The 26,673-nt window shown below is 35.7% G+C and overlaps 1 protein-coding gene across 1 annotated transcript; it reads left to right on the top strand.

The window, feature by feature from the left end:
- Positions 1–4,135: 4,135 nt before the first annotated feature.
- On the top strand, positions 4,136–15,375 carry LOC140137140 (uncharacterized). The gene is made up of 5 exons (XM_072158794.1): positions 4,136–4,775; positions 5,253–5,480; positions 11,575–11,819; positions 14,247–14,332; positions 15,105–15,375. Exons 1-5 carry the CDS (start codon positions 4,256–4,258, stop codon positions 15,373–15,375), a joined length of 1,350 nt encoding a protein of 449 aa, XP_072014895.1. The 5' UTR covers positions 4,136–4,255.
- Positions 15,376–26,673: the final 11,298 nt, after the last annotated feature.

Below are 26,673 nucleotides of genomic sequence, written 5' to 3'. Positions count from 1 at the left end.
AAGCTCAAAATGTCTGAAGTTTTCACTCTGACCTAGCTGCTCCGACAATAAATGTTACTGGGCCACAGAGGAGAGAGAAAACAGAGAGCATACCACCAGTCAAAGTCCCTGCATATTCATGAGGGCCGATTGTGCGATCGTGCCATGTCAAACAATCACACCAGCGCTGCGTACCTTCGCGTCGCGATAGAGCGTCGCATGCTTGCGATTACGCGATAGACCATGAAAATATGCGGTAATTGCGTAGCAGTCTCGCCTGTCGCATTTCATGGTACAATCGGCCCTCATTATCGGATGATGCGGAGACTTTGACTGGTGGTACGTTCTCTGTAGTACTCTGTGTACTGGGCCAAATGCATATCAGGCATTTATGGAATGGGCAAAAATGAGATTAATTTTGGGTTGAAATATGTCTAAAGGAAGGTAAACTTTGCGAACATTAATTGGTCCATTTGGAGCTGGGTTGGGGACTTCATTTCCCCCGGTCATCAGTAGGCCTACATGTACATCAAAGGTGGGGTTAAAAAGGTGGGATGTAGAATGGGGTCACAACTCACAAGAGACAAGAAGTGATATTGCATCCAGAAAATTAGGATGGGAACACTGAACTATAATGACTTGTAGCAAAAACATTATTATGTAAATTGAGCTTTATTATGGTACAAATTTGGTTCCTAAAACAATGTTTGTAACTAGGGGTGTCATTTTCGGGTAATTTTGTGCCCAGGTACCCGGCGCATTTTTCGGGCGGGTAACCGGGTACCCAAAATTGTTTTGTAGTGTCCCTGGACCTAGACCTAAATGCTAGGATCATTCATGGTTGACCTAATTTTTTTTTTTTTTAATTTTGCACAAAGTTTTGTGTTTTTAATGTCATATTCTATTAATGATATCAAAATGCATTGAATTTGAATGGGTAATGTAATCTCGGGCGGGTACCCGCGAGCCCGCCCAAAAATGCCAGCCTTAGTTGTATCTAGAGTATGTAAATGTGTCAGTCTAAGAGGTTATCCTGCTGTGTCAGTAAAAGAGCCTAATTTTATTGTATAAATAAAAACTTATTATTGGATTTCAGGCTTAAAAAAACAAAATGGACAAACAGGTGAAAATCATTGTCAAGTCATAACTTTATAACTTAAAAAAACAATGAAAAGTGTATAAACTGCAGCCATAACCCTAATCCAAGAAGTGAAACAAAACAGACAAAAACAGATCAAAGAAAATAGACAAACAAATGAAAATCATTGTCAGGTCATAGCTTTATAACCATAGTTTTAGGAACTATTTTTGTACTATTATTATATTTTGTAAAATGACAACACAAAAGAAGTCATTACAACTTGAACTTTAATACTTTGAATTTGTAAAGGCTGAATGTTGTGCACTTGCAAATCCATGCCTTAGGGATGAAATCAAAACTCGACTGGTGGTTGACCGCCGGTTCTACCAGGTTCCAACTGGTCTCCATTGTTTTAGAACATTAGAAACCAGAATGAACCGATGGAAGATTTTGGAAATATCTTCCACAGGGGAGTATGTTTTTCAAATGTAATTGGTCAGGGTTAATCATTTTGAAACCCATACTCCCCTGTATTATGGTTTTACCTATATCTTCCACAACTGGAGTGAGTATTTCAAATGGAAGTTACCCAAATGTCTATTGTATTCAAAACTCATACTCCCTCTGTGGAAGACTTTAGCTAAATCTTCCACAGGGGTAGTGTGGATTTTAAATGGAATGGCCCAATCTAGTTTTGATTTTATCCCTTATAGTAATGATCAGTACTATGTAAAATGTAAGTAATAGTTTATTGAACTGAAATGCAATACAAAATATATGTAAAAGATTGAAAAGAATGTACATATGAAATTATATTTGGTGTAGATTACTCATTCAGTTGTTCAAAACATTATTTTGTAAATTAAATCTAATACTTGAACTTTGCTACATTAGTACATTGCATCCGAAAACATTAGTTCCAGTATTAGATTTAATTTACAAAATAATACATTTGAAATTATTTGTGACAAGTACGTCACCCTGACAGATTTTTGGTGCCCTCTATCATTTTGACATCACCGTTTTTTGATTTCAGGATCTCTCTTTTGTTTATTTAAATTAATCCTGATGTGGCATTTTGGGCATTCCATTTCATTTAAACCTTCTGCTCTAAGCTAATCATGAACTTGTATCGAAGGATGATCTAAACCTGTGAAAAAGTTTTATGGATTCCACAAATCTTCAATATGGTTTCGACTACCTCTTTCCTTTTAGGATAATACCCTGATCCCGACCCTGCCATGATGAAAGTAATTGGCCTAATTAAATAAGCTTGGTGGCCATACCTGCGACCCATGGGGAACCACTAAATTCCTTTACCATAATATTATACAATATGGCTTGTGTCAATCACTTACATAAACCATTTTCAGATCAATCCATGGGAAAGGTCTGCCTAATTTGTTGATAGCACTTTATGTGTCATATTAATTCTTACTTGGACTTTTGTCTTCCCCCTTTTCTGTTTCACGGTGAAGTATTGTATTTCATGGGTACTAGAAGCTGTGATTGAAGTTTATACTACACTTTTAATATATCTGTGTTCAGACGCACTGTTTTATACTGAGGCAAGATTGGAGTAAGGTCGGAAGCATGGGTTGGCAAAAGTTCCTATGACATGTCGGATAAGTGCTCATGTGAATGCTGCTAGTTGTGTTAAGGGGGTACTACACCCCTCGATAAATTTGTGCCTATTTTTTCATTTTTCTCAAAAACTAATAACACCGTGATAACAAAAGTTACGTATATTATAGGGGCAATGAATCCAATTACTACACTGGAATTTCAGTGACCCAAGACAAGCGGTTCGTTATTTATGATAAGAAAAGAGGTTGTCTTGAGTCAATGAAATTTCAGTATAGTAATTGGATTCCTTGCCCCAATTTAATATACATAACTTTTGAGAAAAAAGGCAAAAATAGTCACGAATTTACCACAGGGGTGTAGTACCCCCTTAATGTACTCAAACCTACACAGGGCTGATTTACTCCCAACATCTATGATACATCGATATGGATTTATAGGATAATTTCCATTATATAGTCAAATTCGGATTCCCATCATTGGAACTTAAATGAAGTACTTTGATTTAAAAAAGTTAAATATATATAAAAGCAAAACCTGTGCAATCTAAAAATCTACAGGGGAAAATGGCTGAGAGGATTTCCCCTAAACAGGTTTTTTTTCCCTTACACAGGTGTTACCCCTGTCACCCTACTTTTTTCTCAATTTTCGACCTACCTTTGAATTGCCCTTTCAAAAACTATACCCTTATTATATGGTAGCCCCAAAAATTGACATAAAAGTTATTTCCTTTTTAAACAGGGGATTCTCCCCTAGTCAGGTGATGAAGATTGATGCTATAAAAAAGATATAAAAATATCTTTTGGAAGCCTATTATGATTTATATTATTTCCCTGTCACGCAAAATCATTAAGAAATATCATAGACAGCGGAAAAAACAGAAAATATAATAGGCTTCCAAGTCCATTTTTGTATGATTTGCCTATAACACCAATCTTAATGTATCACCCGACTGGGGTAGAATCGCCCATTTGAAAAGGGGATTAGTTGATTATGGGAGTTACTATATACTTTAAAAAATGAAGGGATATAGTTTTTGAGGGGGCAATCATCCAGCGCATATGTGACGTGTCATGTCAAAAGGAGACACTTTTGGGCAGGATTGTAAATGGAGAAATAGCCAAAAATTTGCCAGGGGTGATATTTTCACAATTTGTGTTTGTTGCGAATTTGTGATGTTATTAGTGTTAAAAATATTGTCTGATAGTTTCAGACTGGAATATAACTGGCATCTTGCATTTTTTGAGACATTTTTCAAGGTAATTCCTACTCTCCACATTGTCAATAATATTTTTAAAGGCCGATATCTCAATTTCCAATTTTATAATAACATATAACTTACAAACTCAATATCTTCGCTTAGGAATGTCCGATTTCATTGGGGAAAACGGCGTTGTGCAGCAAAATATGTCTTTATTTAAGATATGTAAAATCCTCAAAATTGATAACCTGCCCAAAAGTGTCTCCTTTTGACATGACACATCACATATTATTTTGCACAAGGTCTTATACATGCTTGACATGAGGACTGATGCTTAAAAAGGATTTGGCAAAACATTTTAGTCTAAACTCTACAAGCATGGCACTTAAGTTCAAGTTAATCATTAACTGATGATAATAACAATAATATCTGCACCTATGGTCTATGGTCAAAGGTCATCTTTAAAATCACATGATGAACTGTACTTGTATATCAGATTACGGCCGTTCAAAATGGCAGTGCAACAGTCATCATGGGACTCTGGCATAAGGATAAGCTTACTGAATTTGCTGGTTATTTTGGCTGCTTGCTTTCATGGGGGATTATCTCAAGAGGTTACATGTGTCAAAGAAAACAACAACAACTGCAAATGTATTCTTGATGACGGCACCAATAGGTTCTTTGATTTCAGTCCTATTTCAGACAAAGGTGAACCCTTCTTTTCGGTGGGACAGGAGGGTAGTAAAGATTACTATGATCCATGTGAACCATTTACTAGAGCTGAATCTGGGGGTGTGTGTGAGGGTGTTGCTGCCTGTCATGAAGAGGAAGACGGTGAAGACTTAACATATTCTAAAGTTGCTATGCATGACACAGTTCTTTTCAACTACAAAACGGAAGGGGAAAATGTGATTGTTAACTATGATAATGGTAAGTTTATAATTTAGATCCATAAAATTATATTACTTAAGGGGTCGGTCACCCACTTTGCACAGTATATTTTGAAGGGCCTGAGAGCACATCAGACACATACACCACATTGCATTCTGAATATGAGGTCCTGATGATATCAAATAATTTTCAAATGGCAAATTGATATTTTTGATATTTAAAGGCCCATTCAGTGATTTGCTCATCCGGACGATCGTAAAAAATCATCAAATTTCAGATTTTGGTACTTTTGTCATAGATGTGCTAACATAGCCCACGAGTGGTTAAGCCAAAAACCGTGTATTTAAGACAAAATAAGACATTTTACATGAATAGCTACACGTATTTGAATGGGGTTTCAACTTCGTCAGTACTGCTGTTTACTGCATTTTTTGTCAAATTTGTCATTTCAAAATTTGTTGTTTATTAAGCATTTATTATAGTACTTTTCTTTTGATTTCTTTTGTTTGTAACCAGGTGAATCTGGAGAAGATATTATTACTTTAACGGTGCTATTTTCCTGCAGTGGAGGTACTATTAGTACCATGGAAGTCATACAATCATCACCAACTAGCTACCAGTACCTAATCTTGTCACCATTTAGCTGTCTGATGAGCCCCGTGAAAAACAAAGACCAAGGCTTAAGTGCAGGCAGCATTTTGTGTATCATATTCTGTGTAGCTGTGGTGGTTTATTTAGTTGGAGGTAAGGGGAAAATAAAAACAATAATATCTAACATGAAAATTCTTATTGACTTTTCATTGTTTTGTGTACAACCACAGCAGCTGAATGGAGTATCCCATTATGGTTTACAGTACCATAATAGAACTGAATGTGCCATAGAAAATGAATTAGGGGTTCATTCATAGGATTGAGGGCATGATCGCTGTTTATGCCCGAGGCGTGAACCCGGTTCATACATACCCAACATTCTTAGCAATTCAATACAGATGAAAATAATAAGGGTTTACAAGTTTAAATAATATTTCCATACCGTTTTCCTTCATAAATTGGAAGAAAATGAGTAGGCCTACTTGCAGGAAGCAGCTCGGCTAATGATGTCAACGGCCTGGATTCAACTCTTCTTTTGCTCTCCGCGTGAGATGGGCGCGGTGACAGTCGCGTGTACGCAACACTAGCAAATCGTGAATTGTGTTAATTGGGTTCCAACGATGCGTGACGCAGCTTGTTTATGCCCTGCGTACTGGTCATGACCAGCAAAAAAGGGCACAAATCCAATCAGAAACGTCGTTATATCGTGAGTATGTATGAACACTAAATCCCTCACTTCAACTTTAAATAACTCGCTTAAATCGTAGGTGCTTAGACTTTTGTTTGCAAAAATATGACCCACAAAGTATTGTGAAACTATCCATAGCTCTCAATATCTAAGCGGCTCTTGTTTATATTTTGTATACACTTGCTATGGGGCATGCAGAATATAGTGCAATGCATGATGGGATATTCCTTTCAGCTGCTGTGGTGTACAACTACTTGGGGAGGGGCATCTTCATAATTTTGTGGTGTATACAGGGTGTATCAAAATGATTGGTACCCATCAGTTTCCAGTGGTTATGAACAAGACTGTCACATCAAAATACAACATAGGAGCTACCTAATTTATAGATGAATGTTATAAAAGGTTATTAATCTATAAATTATGGGCATTTCAAGAGGATCCAGTGTTGCATATGGAAGAATCAGGCTTGTCAATAAACACCAAAACTGATGGGTACCAATCATTTTGATATAGCCTGTATGCTCCCCACAGAACTTACATTCCATTTGTAATACGCACTCTCCTTGAGGAAGATTTAGCTATACAGTCATCCTCAGAGGGAGTATGGGGTTCAAATATGAACTTACTGACAATTGGGTAACTTTCATTTTATAAATATACAATCCACTTGTGGAATATACATGTAGTTAGGGACCGTTCACAAACACTTGTAAGGGGGGCGGCCTGATGCAAAAAAATTGTTACGAACATTTTTTGGGCCCCCCTTTACAGACCTCAAAAATTTCAGGGTCCCCCTTTTTGACATGAAAATTATGGGTCAACCCCAAAGCATAAACTCAATTTTTCCAGGAAAATGTGTGGTTATTTTTTTCAGGCCCCCCCCTTAGGAGGGTCAAAAATTTTCAGGGCCCCCCACTTTTTGTATTACAAGTGTTCGTGAACGGTCCCTTAAAGCCATATGTGACACGATCTGGTCCATGGAGGCCAAAGGCGTCAAATTTGAAACTGAGATAAAGGTAAATATATGGAGTAAAAAAAACAATAAAATATATAAGAAAATAGACATCAAAAAACTTTATAACTTTAGAACCAAGTATGCTAGACCTTTGGTGTTTTCAGCAAATGATAGCCTATTGTATGTATAATGTAATAATTGCCGTGCACTTTTCCCTTCCAGATCATAGCATCGATGATGTCAAAGTCACGGTCATTGAATCACTTGGTCGCCAATCCAAATTTAGACGTCAGCAGCGCGAGAAATTCTGGATCAACAAACTTCATTCCCTTCAACCCAAAGGCCTTAATCTTATTGAATAGGTTCCCCCCCCCCTCTCTTTCACGCGCGCGTTTTTTAGCTGCGCCTTCCCCCTTCCTTGTTTTTAAGTCGCGATCTTTTATGCTTGTTTTTTTTACGCGTTACGCATTAATTTTCTTGCTTGTTTTTAGATTGTTTTCTTGTGTCATTTCATATGTAATAAAGCCTGAAGAAGGTCGCCCAGTACCGAAAATTTGCTGTACAACTGTTTCCCGTCTTCGTTTGTTTTTATTTTATGTTATATATTTCACGGGAGTGCATCTTTAGAGATCCAGTTAAAGTATGTGTGTTTCGTCAACTTTCTGTCTACAAAATGTAATAATTACAGTAACTCAATTTTCAAAAATGCCTCCTTTGGCCCCCATGGACCAGATCGTGTCACATATACAGGGGACCCCTTACCCCCAGGGTACAACTAGCCCTGGCTCAGTGCTGTCTGACCAACATGGCAACCTTTCCAGAAATTGATTCTTATCCACCTAAAACTGAGTCTATCACTGAGTCCATCTTAGGCTTTCAGTTTTCTGCTTTGCTAACTCTGTTACTCTGGCATAATTGGAGTTAGCAGAGCCAAATGCAGCCAATGGCAAGTGGTAAAAGGTGGATACAGCTGTTGAAAGTCATTGGCATGCTTCATGACAGTGCATGTCACAATTCGAAGAACTGAGTTAGCCAATTAAACAAATATCGTATATGTGGCATGACAAACCAAAAGATAGATAAAGTCCTTGTTTCATAATAATTGACCTCCTCCCTCACTGCCCAGGAGTTTCCAGGGTGTTACCCACATCGGAGCAAAGACAGTGTACATTCCACCCCTAATAAGGAAAAAAAAAAGGAAAGATAAGAGAAATATAAAAAAAGATAATCAAAGTAATAAAGAACTATACAAGACAAGCATTCTTGAGCTCTATGTGCCACCACTACCCCCAAACCCGCTTCTATGCTGGACCACATTTTAAGGCCCTCTAAGCTTCAAATCCTAGATCCGCACCAATGTCCACTCCAACTTCAAATCCTGGATCCACTCCAAGTGTCCTAAACGTATTCTTGCGAAATGATGAGTAATTTTGAGAAACAATTGAAAATGCGCTTCTTTATTTCTAAAAGCACAATTGTTTGTATACATAATCCATTTTGCTCGACAAAACCAAGTGAATTTTTACTCATTACAATATTTTGTCCTTCACATTGGAGGACTTCATCAGGTATGACTGATATGCATGGTCATCTGATCCACTTCCTTAGGAGTCAACAAACCTGATGAATCTATGTATAGGATAATGGCCAAGGATTAGAGCGTGAGTGGGTAAGAATGGCTGAGCAGCGGGCGCGTAAGCCATTCTTACCCACTCACGCTTCTAATCCGCGCCATTAACCGACTTTAATACACACCTATGACGTCGCTGGGCTATTGTTTTACCGCTCCATTATTTTTCACGAATGGAGTGTTATTGAAATAGGTTGCTCTTTACAAATTGATCAATTACTCATTGATGCCGGACAATACACTAATATAATGATCGTACTAAATTTTAGGTACGAGTGCAAAAATAGTCCGACTCAGCTTTATGTAAAATTTCTATAGAAATACCCATCATATCACGATCCAGGTGTTTAGTTCAAATCATCCGTAACCACCTTCTTGAATTATAAAGATTTAAAATGTTTGTTACACAAATTGAATAAACGTAGATTCAGTAAAATCATTAAAGTGATTAGACCATCAATAGTTCTTTATGCCCACTTCTAATGTATTAACTGTTGAAGTAGTTGCGTCATGTTGCGTTTAGGTCTCTATTTTGCATAATAAAGAAAATTGGCAAAAGGTCATATAGCATGTATAGGCTCATATGAAATGGTCATTACAGTTGTCAACCTCAAGAAAACTACACCTATCGCTATACCTGAGCAATGATACTCTTCTCTGTGAATCGAGTTTACGATTTTGGAACAACCATGCAATTATGGACACTATTGTTTATCTTGGATAATTTTGTGATGGAATCATTCTGAGGATATATATCGTTGATTCGCAGCAGAAGGACCAAAATCAGGTACGAAAAGGTACGAAAATTTTAAATGTACTACAACACATTTTACCTAGGCCTATTATTGTCCTTGAACTTTGTCGGCAAAAAACAAAACAAACTTCGCCGCCTTGACGAAATAAAAGCCACCTCAACTTCCAGTCCCCTTCCAAATCAAATGGAGCGTCCCTAACATTGTAATATTTAATTACCGTAAAATGGGGGTAACTTCGGTAAGCGGGTAACTTTGGTCGTTCAAATATATTTTTAAATGGTCATATTTCCGTTACAGCAATATTGTTTTTAGTCATATTTGGTCTCAATTTGTTAAGAAATATATTTGGAAGAAGTCGCTCATGTCCAATTTCTTTGAAAGTTACGAAAATATTGGCATTTTGACCAAAAATGAGCATTTTTTTACATTTTTTTCAGACAAAATAAAAATCGATATTTGTGAGCAAGGATGCGTGCTTGCTTAATTTTGCATGGGGATAAATGTCACAAAAAACAAAACCTTGCCCATATACAGCGAATATCAATTTTTTTCATTTTCTTTTCTTCATGGAATGTAGCCTAATACTCTGACCAAAGTTGCCCCAAATGCGGGGTAACTTTGGTCAGGCTATTTTCAACCCCTAGGGCACCCTTTCAAAATTATTCAAAAATATTTTTAAACTTCAAGGTGTAGAAGGGAACCCTAACGTCATAAAAAAGAGATAATTAGAAATATATTTGGTTTTGTTTGGAAGCAGTGGTTTAAAAACTCTGAAAAGTGCCCAAAGTTACCCGTTTTACGGTATCGGATAGGCCTACTGATCGATGTAAGTAAATATTCAAGCATGCCAAAATACCATCAGATGAAACATCAAATATACTAATGACAAATAAAAATTATACAGAAAATAGACCTACTGTGGCTTTTATCATTATTAAACATGCCCGAAGAGAACGATTTGAAAATAAACAGATTCATAGGCCTAAATACATTGATACAGAATGTGTATTATGTATATGTAGCAATGTTGCCCAAAATATGACAAATTATATGTAGGGCCTAAGCCACTGAAAACGTATAAAAATATAAAGAAGGAAAAAAAATGTTATAAAAAACAGTAAGCGTAGAAAGAAAGGTCTAAATAAATAAAAGTAAAGGCCTACGAAGTAAAGCCTAAGTGAGGGTAAAACACATCTTGCATAATAAGTACAACGTACTTAGCCAACAATTTAACCTGCCCGTTTTGATCTTGACTTGCTTTTCACAGATTGCATTGTAAGGGCTCGGATAGCGGCGTTTTACGTATTTTGTTTGTGGCACCTAAGAGCAAATCAGACACATCCTTCTGATATCAAATAATTTAGATTTTTATTAAATTCGCGATACAATACACATTTTAAGGCAAATTATTAAAAATTGATATTTTTGAAATCTAACAGTCCTCAAAGTAAATTGTATAAATCTAACGATATGCAGTAAATAGTAGGAAGTTGGGTTGAACAGCCGTCAATCATATGAAAATTGTGACCTTCATTATTAAAGATATAGATTTTTTCCTCAAAACACTAAAAAATGTAGGTCTTTTTGGAAACAAATGTTTAAGTTCTATATGAAAGGTCAAATTTTCAATTGAGTCGGCTTTTCATCCCAGCTACATAGGCCTATAGTTTAATTACATATCATTAGATTTATAAAGTTTACTTCGAGGACTGTTACATTTGGAAAAATATAAAAATATGAAATTTTAATAATTTGTATTATATCGCTAATTTCACAAAATCAAAATTATTATTATTATTAGGTATAGGGACAATCCTCGTATTCAGCATGCAATTCGATATGTCTGATGTGCTCTCAGGTCCCATGACAATACTGTGCAAATGTTGCTATCCGCTTCCTCAATTTATTGTATTAATGAAAATCATTTTCTTCTTGTTTTTCGTATCATTGTTTTGCATGAATGAAGTGATGATAACAATACCGCACTTTTCGCAAATACTTGCTTTTCAAAAGTGCAATTGATATTAACACTACATTCAGTAAATGCCAGTACTTTTTCCCTGAAAAGTATTTGCTTTTCAGAGAAAAGAAAGGCATTTACTGAATGGCGTGTTATTGTGATCATCGCTCCATTCGTGGAAAATAATGGAGCGGTAAAACAATAGCGCGACGTCATAGGTGTGTATTAATCAACAATAATGTCTTTTTCTTCCATACAGGGTTCATATTCACATCATTAGTACAAAAAAAATCTGGACGAGAAGCAATTCCAAACTATGGTTTCTGGATAGAGGTTCCTGGTCTTATCAAAGAAGGCGCCACTTTTTCAACATCATGCGTGACTGGCAAAGGTAGTCAATCGGGATATATGGACCCTACACCAGACAGTCAGGATGGAGCAGATACATTTGAGGAGGAGGAGGAGGGGGAGGAGGAGGAGGAGGGGGTGGTAGCTCAAGTACTGGTAAAAGTGCATATGATGCAATATAGTTTGTTCCAGGGCAATTTTCATTTTGAAATTTATTATGTCATATACTACAACGGTCAATTATCAATTGTTTTTGCTTTCATTTATGCTTGAAGTATCTTGAGGTAGAGGTCACCTCCGGTCATTAATGGTGGGCTGACCATACTAATGGTGGGGTGACCTACATTAATGGTGGGGTTGCAACTTACAAGACTACTAAAAAAGGTGGGACATGATCATGTGAGTCATAAGTGTTACCTTCAGAAGTGTAGCCCGTCTTAAATCAATTTGGAATCGGCATAACATGTACGGTACCAAGAAAACTTTGATCCTAATTTTTTCCGACACAATTTGTTAGTTATGATAGACTACTGGGGTGGCATCCAGAAAAGGTTGGGAACTCTGAACTATGCAAATTAAGCAGTATTATGGTACAAATTTGGTTCCTAAAGCAATGGTTGTAACTGTACAAAAACATACAAGTAAATGTGTCAGTGTACAAGAGGTGTGAAGGTAAAAGAGCCTAATTTTATTGTAGTTTTTACAATTACCGTAGTAAAAACTTATCCTTTGATTTCAAGCTTAAAAAACAATGAAAACTGAATAACCTGCAGGCTGCAACCATAACCCAAACCTAAAAAGTGAAACAAAAACAAGCAAAAAATAGAGCAGGCCCATTCCATGTCAACTCCAGGGATGTGCACCGCAGCACCTCTTCAATTTCTTTCTTTTTTTGTGTGGTGGTAGATATTGATGAGAAAGTAAAATCCTGAAAATTTGAGCTTCATACTCCATTTCGTTTCCCATGGCATCAATTTGAAATTTAGAAATGTCAGCGTAAAAATATATCTTCAACATATCGTGAAGTTGATGTTTGGAGGTCCATAAATGTATAAAGGAACCCTTTAAAACTTTGAAAAAAAAATGTATCCTGGGTACTTTTTCAGTGTATGTATTCAAATCTGCTATTGAGAAAAGTAACTCCTTTACCTTAAAAGATATACTGGCCCTCAAAATGCAACCGTCCAACCAGGACCAACTTTGGGGGGGTCGAAGTTGCATTTTGAGGGCCCTATATCTTTTAAAGTAAAGGAGTTACAAGTTTTCTGATAGCAGATATTTGAAATATTCTTTACCAAATATTACCCCAGGATACATACTTTTTCTCCATAGTTTTGTAAAGGGTTCCTTTTGCATGTATACATTTATGGACCTCCAAATCAACTTCAGATATGTTGAAAGCTATATTTTTACGCTGACCCCTAAATTTCAAATTGATGCCACGGGAAAACGAAATGGAGTATGAAGCTCAAATTTTCAGGATTTTACTTTCTCATCAATATCTACCACCACACAGAAAAAGAAAAAATTGAAGAGGTGCTGTACAACTCTATGGAGAAAACGGTGCACATCCTGAAACATGGAATGGGCCAAAAAAAATAGAAATTATCGTCAAAGGCGTGAAATTTATAACCATGGTTTCAGGAACCATTTTCATACCAACATTATATTGTCTAAATTCTAAATTACAACACAAAAGAAGTAAATTCAAGGAACATATAAATACTTTGAATTTGTAGAGGCTGAATGTCTTGTATCACTTCCAAACTGACTTATAGTAATGATCAGTACTTTGTAAAATATAAGTTGTGGTTTTAAATTGTTTAATGAACTGAAATGCAATATAAAATATATATAGTAAGATTGAAGAGAATGCATATTTGAGATTATTTGTGACATGATCTGGTCCATGGGGGCCAAAGGCGGCAAATTTGAAACTGAGATAAAGGTAAAAATATGGAGTAAATACACAATAAAATACATAAGAAATAGACATCAAAAACTTCATAACTTTAGAACCAAGAATGCTAGACCTTTGGTGTTTTCAGTAAATGATAGCCTAATGTATGATGTAATAATTACATTAACTCAATTTTCAAAAATGCCTCCTTTGGCCCCCATTGGTCAGATTGTGTCACATTTGTGATATAAAAGTGCAGCTGTGTAAAAAAAATATAGTATTGATAATATTAAATTGATACACTTTTTAAAATAGAAACTTTACCAAACATGATGTGTGATTTTTATCTTGTCTGAACTATGTTCAGAGGGAGACTTAGTGGCCACTGGGGTGTGTGTGTGGGGGGGGGGGGCTTCTTGTCAAGTATAGAATTGTTATTCTCCCTTGACTGACTCAAGGGAGATGGGGCTATCCATTTGAAATCTATACACCCCATATGGAAGACAAACATGACCTTAACCTCCCACACAGGGGGTGTACATTTTGCATGGAGTCACTCATTCCTGTAGTCCCATTTGAAATTCACAATAGCCTGTACACATGTCTTCCACAGGAAGTGAATGGATTTCAACTAGTATAGCCCAATTGCAATTAGTCTTTCTGGTGGTTCCATCCATTCCCAGCACATACCCTCCTACCCTGCCATCATTAGTATGTTTGACTTACCAAGTTACATGCCAGATTTTAGTGGTAGCACCATACGTAGCCTGTGAAGTTCTAGTATCTGTCTGCCTTTCATTGCATCCATAGGAAGCTAAGTGAAACATGAAAGCATGGAGCAGTCTGCTTTTTGACTAGTAACACCCAAGTATGAAACTTGTTCACCATTGGTTCACCATTATCCATGCTCACAGGTATCTGTTATTTTCATGATGCAACAAGCAATTTTAATAACATTTTGAACAATTCCTTTGCCCATAGGGGGAGTCTGAGACTATGTATACTAGTCTCAGGGGGCTGAGACTATGTATACTAGTCTCAGGGGGAGTGGAATTTGGGATGAGATGTTTTTCAAAATTTTTTCCATCCAGATTCGTCCATTGTTTTTAAACATAATTTGAAAAATGTTTCCAGAATTTGGAAAATTTAAGTTAAGTTTGAACAGAATCTTTTTCATTAATTTTGGCACACTCATTTTAAGGCCCTCTAAGCTTCAAATCCTAGATCCGCACCTATGTCCACTCCAACTTCAAATCCTGGATCCACTCCAAGTGTCCTAAACGCATTCTTGTGAAATGATGAGTAATTTTGAGAAACAATTGAAAATGCGCTTCTTTGTTTCTAAAAGCACAATTGTTTGTATACATAAACCATTTTGGTCGACAAAACCAAGTGAATTTTTACTCATTACAATATTTTGTCCTTCACATTGGAGGACTTCATCAGGTATGACTGATATGCATGGTCATCTGATCCACTTCCTTAGGAGTCAACAAACCTGATGAATCTATTCAACAATAATGTCTTTTTCTTCCATACAGGGTTCATATTCACATCATTAGTACAAAAAAATCTGGACGAGAAGCAATTCCAAACTATGGTTTCTGGATAGAGGTTCCTGGTCTCATCAAAGAGGGCGCCACTTTTTCAACATCATGCGTGACTGGCAAAGGTAGTCAATCGGGATATATGGACCCTACACCAGACAGTCAGGATGGAGCAGATGCATTTGAGGGAGGAGGAGGAGGGGGAGGAGGAGGAGGAGGGGGTGGTAGCTCAAGTACTGGTAAAAGTGCATATGATGCAATATAGTTTGTTCCAGGGCAATTTTCATTTTGAAATTTATTATGTCAAGTATATACTACAACGGTCAATTATCAATTGTTTTTGCTTTCATTTATGCTTGAAGTATCTTGAGGTAGAGGTCACCTCCGGTCATTAATGGTGGGCTGACCATACTAATGGTGGGGTGACCTACATTAATGGTGGGGTTGCAACTTACAAGACTACTAAAAAAGGTGGGACATGATCATGTGAGTCATAAGTGTTACCTACAGAAGTGTAGCCCGTCTTAAATCAATTTGGAATCGGCATAACATGTACGGTACCAAGAAAACTTTGATCCTAATTTTTTCTGACACAATTTTTGAGTTAGGACAGCCTACTGGGGTGGCATCCAGAAAAGGTTGGGAACTCTAAACTATGTAAATTAAGCAGTATTATGGTACAAATTTGGTTCCTAAAGCAATGGTTGTAACTGTACAAAAACATACAAGTGTTAAGTAAATGTGTCAGTGTACAAGACTATCAGGTGTGAAGGAAAAAGCCTAATTTTATTGTATTTTTAGAATTACTGTAATAAAAACTTATCCTTTGATTTCAAGCTTAAAAACGATGAAAACTGAATAACCTGTAACCATAACCAAAACCTAAAAAGTGAAACAAAAACAAGCAAAAAATATAGCAAAGAAATAGAAATATATATCATCAAGGCATAAATTTTTAACCATGGTTTCAGGAACCATTTTCATACCAACATTATATTGTCTAAATTCTAAATTACAACACAAAAGAAGTAAATTCAAGGAACTTTATATAAATACTTTGAATTTGTAGAGGCTGAATGTTTGTATCACTTCCAAACTGCCTTATAGTAATGATCATGATCAGTACTTTGTAGAAAGTAAGTAGTGGTTTTATTATGTTTATTGAACTGAAATGCAATATAAAATATATATAGTAAGATTAAAGAGAATGTACATTTGAGATTGTTTGTGATATAAAAGTGCATCTTTGTAAAAAAATTATAGTATTGATAATATTAAATTGATACACTTTTTAAAATAGAAACTTAACCGAACACAATGTGTAATTTCTGTTTTGCCTGAACTATGTTCAGAGGAAGACTTTGGCCACTATGGTGTGTGGGGGTGTGTGTGTGGGGGGGGGGGGTGGGGTGGGTCCAGCGTATGTGCTTGTGTGCATCTTTTAAGAACTGTACTTCTCATCAAGTATAAAATAGTTCTTCTCCCTTGACTAACTCAAGGGCAATGGGCTATTCCATTTGAAATCCATACACCCCATATGGAAGACAAACATAACCTTAACCTCCCACACAGGGGGTGTACATTTTGCATGGAGTCACTCATTCCTGTAGTCCCATTTGAAATTCACAATAGCCTGTACACATGTCTTCCACAGGAAGTGAATGGATTTCAACTAGTATAGCCCAATTGCAATTAGTCTTTCTGGTGGTTCCATCCATTCCCAGCACATACCCTCCTACCCTGCCATCATTAGTATGTTTGACTTACCAAGTTACATGCCAGATTTTAGTGGTAGCACCATCCGTAGCCTGTGAAGTTCTAGTATCTGTCTGCCTTTCATTGCATCCATAGGAAGCTAAGTGAAACATGAAAGCATGGAGCAGTCTGCTTTTTGACTAGTAACACCCAAGTATGAAACTTGTTCACCATTGGTTCACCATTATCCATGCTCACAGGTATCTGTTATTTTCATGATGCAACAAGCAATTTTAATAACATTTTGAACAATTCCTTTGCCCAGAGGGTGAGTGGAATTTGGGATGAGATGTTTTTCAAATTTTTTTCCATTCAGATTCGTCCATTGTTTTTTAGCATAATTTGAAAAAATGTTTCCAGAATTTGGAAAATTTAAGTTTAAGTTTGAACAGAATCTTTTTCATTAAATTTGGCACACTTTTGTGGTATTTTTTTTTTGAATTCCCAGCCGCAGATTCTTACCAAATCCAAAATCAATACCCCCTGGGTTCTTTTGGCAATATATGAAAATAAATTTCAGTAAACTGGTTTTATCAGAAGCATTGTTACCCTAGGAAAATATTACTTTATATCACACAGTGTCAACACCCTATATTATAAATACTTTTTTCATTCAGCTCCATATTGATGATACTCCGTTGGTGAAATCAATATTCTATTATTGACATAGATAAAGAAAGTTTCCATATGCATTGTGATAATACATGTGTGATCGAATATTCTATACAAGCCGCACCTGGATCTTAGGTGAATAGGCTATGTGTTCCTTTATATAATTCTCAAAATTAAATATATCACAATTTTAACTTACGATTTAAAAATTGTTACGCCAAAAATGCAGTAAAAATGTATCCAGAGCAAACAGCAATGGCCACTAATTAGTGTATTTAATTTCAAGTTAGTGTACTTAAAAACAAAACCTGTGTTTTACCTGAAAATAAATCGAATTTCCTTGTAATAGCAACACCATATGGAATACTAGAGCATGCGCAAATCGTAATGTGTAGAATAGAACTTGGTGGTATCTCATATGATGGTCGTACTATGCTTAGCCTGAGTCGCTCGGCCTATCTCGAACAAAATCGCCATGCGTAGCTATTGAAAAACGAGAGGATTCGCCGTACTATCACAGCAATTTTTGACACAAAGATATAGGGATGATGATGCTGTGTATCACTACAAAATTAATGACTCGGTACACCAAATTTGAATTTCATCAAAATACATACATTTTATTTCTGTCTGTCATTTTTCACATAATTCGTGTGAAACATAGACAACAACATTGGTACATTGATATTTCATATGGTAATTCAACCTTGCAAAAAATAATTACCCATTTTTTTTCTCTCAAAATGATGAAAAGTTTTTTTGAGTTCCGTTTTGTTTACAAAAATGCCCTCAAAATCACCTTACCAATGACGATTTTGGCTACTATTAAAAACTTACAAATCCTTTGAATTGCAACAAATAACTACACATACTAAATGCACTGATTTAACAAGTTTTGAATATTTTCACCGTATCTAACTTAATTTTATATTACCCTCTTCCTGATTGGTAAATAAGTTACTTTTTTATCTGAACACATTAATATTGACCAATCACAAAACATGACTAATTAATTTCAAAAGTTGTGCATGTCTAACAAGTAGTTAATAACTTGAGAACAGCCCATTATTCCAAAGTGTCATTAGTCCAACAAGGGTTGAAGTTGGGATTTAGGGCACTTTATATTAGAGTTAGGGTGGTGGAGCGGAACTAATAATCGAAGGTTGCGGGTTTGAGCCCCGGCGACGCTATCATGTTGTTGTGCCCTAGAGTAAGTCAGTGAATCTTAATTACTCCTCTTCACCCAGGTGTAATAATAAATGGGTACAGGCATTCTTCAATGCTGGGAAGGTAACAGACTCACTGTGGAGGTGGTGTCGTTGGCGATCACCCACAGCGACAATTTACAGTGGAATCTGGCCTAATCGCTATCAAAAGAGAGATGGGCACTCCTCCTGTAAAAAATGATGGTTCAACTTCTTTACTTAGGGTTAGGGATGAGGTTACGGTTAACAGTATGGATATGGTTAGGACTGGGGGTTAGGACAGGGTTAGGTTAAGTGTTAGGTTTAGAGTTATGATTACGTTTTGGGTTATGTTTAGGGTTATGATTATGGCTTAGGTTATATGTTAGGATTCGGGCAAAGTTTAGGGACAGGGTAAAGGTTATGGGTTGTAACCAAATTATTCAGACTAATGACCCTTTGGACTAATCGACCTGTAACGCAGCTCCTCTGCGACTGGCTACTAGTATTAAAATATTCTAGTTAACCAATTTAAATAAGTCAATTTACTAAATTGAGATTATGAGTATTTTTGTGGAAAGTTGAGGTTAATTTACTAGGATTGGCAGAAATTTGGAACAAAAACATTGCTTGGATATTTCGAAATGCAAAACATGTTTCAATTTATTCATTAAAATGTGCCAATTTTTACATAATTATAAATAGTAAGATCCCATCAATATGAAATATATTCCATTATCCTTTTTACGGCAACATATTTCAAAAAATTATCCCTTTCCCACACAAAAAGAAAGTAGGTCTATATATACCATAGTAATATACATGTACCTTAATAACATTCTGCAGTTTTGGTTTATGAAGCAGTGAAAAATTCTCAATATGGCAATATGAGAATGATTACATAAGGTAAATTTGGGACATACACCAGTTTTATACATTTTGTTTTCTTGACAATTTGCACATAAGCTTATGGATTAGACATTGAAATAAACACAAAGAAAATTATGTCTAATATCACATGCTAAGCCTCAAATTGCTTAGTGGGATATTTTGACTGGGTTATAATATTTTGTGATTTTCACAATTTTGGACAGTTGAGTGGGTGTTTAATTTGGGAGACTTAAGATCATGTCTTCCATAGGGGTAGGGATTTCAACTGGAATAGCTCCTTGATAAGAAACATCATTTTTAGAATGCACTGTGAGTCCCCTGTGCTATACATTTGAAACTTGTGACTTTTATTGAGACTTGTGTGATAAAATATCCCAAATTCTACACAAACATGTGATATTAGACATATCTTAGTCTTGCAGAGTAGCTTATTAAAACGAACACAGGTGCAGCATGTTATCTAATACTACACACACAAACACTCACTCTCATTGTATACAACATATTTGCCTAATGAATGCCAGGGTTGGAAATATGATAACTCCGTTGCACACCATCTGCAGATGACTCCTAATGGGCTCTTCCATTTAAAAATCAACACTCCCCCTGTGGAAGATTTTGGAAATATCTTCCACAGAGGGAGTATGAATTTCAAATGGAATTATCACATTAGCAGCTCCATTTGAAACTCACCCTCCCTCTGTTGAAGATTCAGGTTGAATCTTTCTCAGTGGGTGTATGAAATTTAAATGGAGTTGCCTAATGTGCGCATTCCGTTTGAAATTCATACTCCCCCTGTGCAAGATATTTCCAAAATCTTCCACAGGGGGAGTATGGATTTTAAATGGAACAGCCCAATGGTTGAGAGCATAGAATTCTTCAAAATAAAAATGCTGTTCTAAATTCAGTGAGATGCAGCACTTCAAAAGTATCATAAAGGTGATTCTCCTACTCCAAAAAGGTTATATTACTTAGAGCCTGGGTTTTGTAATGTGTCATGTTGGAGGGCAAACTTGTATACCGCTGGATTATTTGGTCAGCAAACTTCAATAGAGGCCATCAGCCTTTCGCCATCTTGTGGGTACAAATGATCTGCGTGTTCATGCGTTGGACACTACGCGCAGGGCGCAGCTTGCCACGCAGCTGTTATCACACATCAACACGATGATTTTGATGTTCACACACGGAGATCGAACGACCATCACAGCGTGTACCCACAAGATGGCGGCATATGACGTCGCACTGACAGCCTCTATTGCATGCTTGCCTGCGTTCTTTGTGTAAAGCATTTGGCGATGAGAGCCAAGCACTACCTGCACATACCCTTGTAATGCTCAAGCTTTGGAATACCACTTGTCATTCCATTTCAGGCCATTGTCAAACAATGCCAGGGGCACAATGTTTTAGTCCCCATGCATGACAAACCCAGATGGCCAATTAACCACATAGTGTTAATACATGATTATCTGGAGTCCAGAGTCTATAATGTATACTCTTTGTACCAACTTTATGTTTACAATGAGTTATATTTAAGATAAACACACAACATAGTTCCGTACAATTTATAATTAGAAGTTTTTATCTTTCCCCGGAGTTGGAAAGAAAGAAAAAATGTGCACTTCAGATCTCTAATTTACGGCAATTATAGCATTTCCAACCTGCTAGCACTCAAACAACAAAGTAACATACACATTCACAACCATCACCTTAAAATTAAATTGCACATCAACATATTTAAATTATTTACTACAAAATAACACTTAAAAATCTCAACAGAAAATTTTACACCTACAATCAATCCAATATTAAACAATAAATGGTGAACAAATAAAATATAAAATGTGCTAAACAAATATAGATATACTCTACACAACTTTTAGAACAACAACAAAAAGTAAACAAAACAATAATTGCTCTTTTTGAAATTTCTTTACAAATTAGATCAATTTTAAATTGAAAAGTATTCAAGTAACAAAAGATGGAAGCCAAAATAGCTATTTTGTAATAGAAAAGTTGACTTTGTCAACGATAAAAAATTGTAACAGATCTGCGAATCGGAAACGTAATTTACACAATTTTCACCAAAAAGAACAAAACAAATTATTACCAGACCCCACGTAGTGGCATATTACATCTTGACATAGATTTCATTGTGTTGAGTTCAGAAAATATCTAAGATAAATTTACAATAAAAAATAATTAGGCTTTGTATTGTGATAACCATACCTTATTACCTATTTCTGATAGTATGCATGCAAATCACCTTGCAATTATTTGTCAAATTGAAACATGTTTCTATCGTTGCAGTATCTGTTGAAATTGGGCAATTCCATTTAAAATCCACACTACCCTGTGGCAGATTTTTGAAATATCTTCCACAGGGGGAGTATGAATTTCAAATGGAATGAATACATTAGACAGCTCCATTTGAATTTCATACACCCTCTAATAAGAAAGATTTAACCTGAAGCTTCCACTGAGGGAGGGTGAGTTTCAAATGGAGCTGCCTAATGTGTTCATTCCATTTAAGGTTTATACTCCCTCTGTGGAAGATATTTCAAAAATTTTCCACAGGGGTAGTGTGGATTTTAAATGGAATAGCCCATTATCATGAAACCATGACCACCATAGCTGCAATTATTGTATGTAGGTTTCCATGGCAACATGAACATCTTGTGAAAAAAAAGTACATCACAGAGAACAAATGCTTACACTCTTGCATTCCAGCAGAGAATGGTAAAACAATGCTAGAAGATGGCTGTCCAATGCCAATATATATGTTCCTATCATGATTGTGGTAAATTTGACTACATAGGAAAAGTACAAGAATTTAAGTAGACTCCAAAACTATAAAACATTCATAATTTCTATTTTTTAAACAAAAATTCTGAGGTTGAATGAAACACGTTTAGGAAGCGGGATATCTACACCATAGGTTGAACAAAAACGTGGTGCCACAAACCATGATTTGAAGCTGTGCCCGATGATATGCGCATTTATGTCAATGACTTGCCAAGGTGAAAAGTAATTTAAAAGATTTGTCTTTCCAACCTTGAAGCTCCACGCTCCCTTCAATTCACTTCCCCTTGTTGTTTTCAACCCCAGAATTTTCATTTCACTCAAAATTTCTCGCTCTCTCATTCTTAAATTTTGTGGACTGAAATTTTGTTACACATGTCTGCCTAGACAATACAATAACAATATATTAATAATTAGCAATAACAATAACACAACAACAATCATCTGCAATATATATATAGGGAACATTTATGGTATTACAATACACAGTGTTTTTATGTTTGCCTAATCAAATATTACACACAATTATTATCTAGAAACAATTCACACATGAAGCCATTACAAAGTTCTAATTAATTAAGCTGGTAAAAAAAATCACATAAATTTAAATAGGCCTATACAATTCTTTCATATAATGATACACGGTGCAATGGTGTTCACATCAGGGGGAATGTTGGCGTGTTTTACTCTGGTTTTAGACTGCATGATATTGCTTTCTTTACCGTGATGGTAGATAAACCCTATATGCAATAAACTAAAAGAACGGTATAACCATACCGCGGAAACATGGCATGTTGCCTTTGGGGATTGACGCTAAGTCAAGTACCGCATGAACAAACTAAATAATAGCGCGAGCGTACACAACAGAAACTTCGCACGTATGATAAGCGATGTCCCCAGGTCTGAAAGATGTACCGGCGTCAACTGAATTTGAGTCTAAGGGTATAACAATTGAAATGGCAGCCATGTTGGAGGACTTTGTAAGATGACAGAGGAACAGTCTCTAGATCAATTCCACAACCATTATCAAGATCAATTCCCTTTGGAGGCTCCCTTGGGACACAATTCTATTTGAATGAGGATATCTCTGTTATGAGTGATGTTGCATTGCATGCCCTTTGGTTGGTGTGTGTCTGTCTGCATGTAGGGGTGTCTAGTGCGGGGGATGTGCATGTGCACAAACGTACATACATGTGCTTGTGATTACGTATTTGACCTAATTAGCACCCCCATGAACTATGCCCTAATTACGACAAAAGCAGTAAATCAATAACGATTTGGTTTGGCATTGACAAAGCATACATGAATAAAGTGCATTGACATTTGCATACAATCATATAATGCCCAATTCAACAAAAATGTTTCACTTTTTCAAAACTATTATGTTGCAGCATTGAAATGAGCACAAAGTCCAAAATATTCTGGCAGTGCATTGAAAATAGTACCAACCAGTGCATTCAAAATAGTACTAACCAGTGCATTGAAAATAGTACCAACAGCCAATTAACCCCCAATGTGAACACCACTCCCTAGCTATCAGCAATTTTCACAACATACACAGCATGATATCCACAAGGACAAGTAATAATAATAATCAAGTAGAAAGATCAGAAGCTTAAAAATAGTTTCACAATAAATTACAAAAAGGCCTATTTTTTTGTCAATATTTGTATGTTATCAAGAAAAATGAAGGGGGAAAAACAATGATCCCAAAATATGTACAATAACTTTGTTATCATTATAATTACATTTATTTTACAAGAGGAATTCTTGATTAGAAAATGATGAATGTAAGAAGAAAACTTGCTGTCAATGTTACAAAAAATGCTATTTCAAAATTAAACTGTTTTTGTCATTTACAAGTTTGAACCTTTTAAACCTAGTTTTACATGTCAAAGCTCAACTAGGTTCAACAGGTCACACCACGACCTTTAAACATTCGCTTTGAAATAACCTTTTATCTTATTCAACAGCAAGTTGATTCAAACATGTGTGAAAACTTCCCATGATTTCTGCCATTTTCTTATTTACATACACAAATTTCTAGAAACACCTACGAGGTGTGTTTTTATATTTTCTGTCATGACATAACGTTGAACATTTTACAATGACAGTTCTTTGGACAAAAACTTCCCTTTCCAAAATGGAAAGATATCTCACAATACATATTTTAAAAGTATGATTATAAAGTATAAAAAGATTATATTGAGAAAATAGAAAAACGTTTCACCAGCGGTTCATTGCTTTCACTCCCGGGTTCTTACAAAATTAAAATCCCACATCACCCATTTTTTCAGATTTTTGTGGTATTTTCAACAGTACCCTGGTTTATAATAAACTCATGTGATTTTTGAACACTTGTTTTGGTCTTAAAGAATAATAATAATATAAATCTTTTCCTTTTTTTTTCTATGATACAATTGACCTATTATTTGATTGTCAATGAATGAAAAAATAGCCCATTTTCTTTGCTAAGACACACTTGGGATTATCAATTTACATTTTTCATCTCTCCATTTTGTTTATAATGGGAAATTAAAAACCCTGATTTGCATACAGGCATAGAACAAAATTTGCAGGTAATACTGGTTATCAGAATTACATGTCTATTGGGCTATTCTGTGTGAAATCCATACCCCCTATGGAAGACATGATCTTAATCTCCCACACACAGGGTGTAGATTTTAAATAGAGTCACCTATTCAGGTAACCCCATTTGAAATTCACACTCCCTGTGTGGAAGATTAAGGTCATGTCTTCCATAGGGGGTATGAGTTTTAAACAGAATAGTCTAATTTGGGAGTGAAATCAGAACTCTGTTCATATACAAGATGAATACTACATGTGTACAATTGTTCTTTAAGGCAAAAAAAAAAAGGTTTGTCTCAAAGCTCACGAGAAATTTAAAAACAAATGCGAAATGCAATTTTTTATTTTTTATTCCTGACTTTTTTTCATGATATTTTGAGAAAAAAGTCTGATTTTCGCCGATTTTTTTTCTGGAAAAAGCTAAAAAAAAAAAAATTAAAAAAAATCCGCATTTCTTTTTTGGCAAATCGTATGCGATTTTACAAGCGACGCTAGCAAGCTTTGAGACAAACCTTTTTTTTTTTGGCCTAATAGATGGCGGTGAAGACTAATAAAATACTGTGCTCTATCCAACAAGTATTTGGGGTAAATTACCAAAGAAACTTCTGTTATAAAAAGCACAACAGTCTTTTCAAAAGCACAATCTTAAAGTATTTTCTTCTGTATGAACAAAGTCTGATTTTCCTTAAATTCCCACAAAATTTGAATTCAGCTAAGTACATTTTCTTGTGTTCTGTAAATCCTGCTGCATTTATAAATTTTGATTTTGTTTTTCTTACATACGTTAACTAACAATCCTGATATTACAAAATATACATACATATAAAAAAAAGGGAGCAAAATAATAGCTTGGTAACTCACAATAGCTCCAGTATAAACAGCCAACTGAATAAAACAAAACTTTGAGAAGAAATTTGAAAGCCATTGAAGGGAATAGCAACGGAGATACTTATCTTTTTCATATCAAGAGAAAAGACGCTCTTTCTGCCATTTACCAATCCATTACAGGGCGTGTCAAAACCTAATTAACTTACGGAACTTGGAAACACAGTGTCAATAATACAGAACACGTTAATGCAAGTCCTCTTGAGTCGCTGATTTTGTAACACCCTGTACGGTTGGATTTATATGCTTTCTTAAAGGGGAATTTATTTGTTGCTCACTATCGTTTCTTCCAATTCAGTCTCACACACACTTTAGAGAGTTCTCTTACGCTAACTTTAACAAAATCTTTTTAGACGCCACTCACCATGCTCCGGTAATGTTTGGAAGTTGCAGAAATACAATTTCCAATGCTTCGTATTACTCAATGTTTATCATCAGTCACGCTTACAGAATACTGATTTGCTTATCATGTTGAACATTTTTCTACATAAAATGTCGTAGTACATTTTTGTACAGAGAAAGAAATGAAACAACTCCTTGGGCCGCAGCTCCTCACAAATATTTTATAACCTAATTTTTTCCTGTAAGCTTAAATATTTCCGAATATAGGTGACATTGCACTTATTCTACAACAAAATTGCCAGTTTAAGTTGTATTGAAGACTGTCAGGGAAGAAATGCCTAAATGCAAAAATTAGTCAAAAGATAACAAACAAGAAAAGCTGTCAATCAAAAACTACACTCTTCAAGTTCAAGTTCAACTCTTTTGTTTCAAGGTTGTGGTGTTATAGTTCTTTCATTGTTTGTGGATCTTAAAAAGATAAATATTACTCTTTTTTTTTGTCACAG

Source organism: Amphiura filiformis, chromosome 17 (genome assembly GCF_039555335.1).
Source record: "Amphiura filiformis chromosome 17, Afil_fr2py, whole genome shotgun sequence".
NCBI classification, from domain to species: domain Eukaryota; kingdom Metazoa; phylum Echinodermata; class Ophiuroidea; order Amphilepidida; family Amphiuridae; genus Amphiura; species Amphiura filiformis.
Note: the sequence above shows the minus strand (reverse complement) of the source record. Positions and strands in the feature narration are given on the sequence as shown.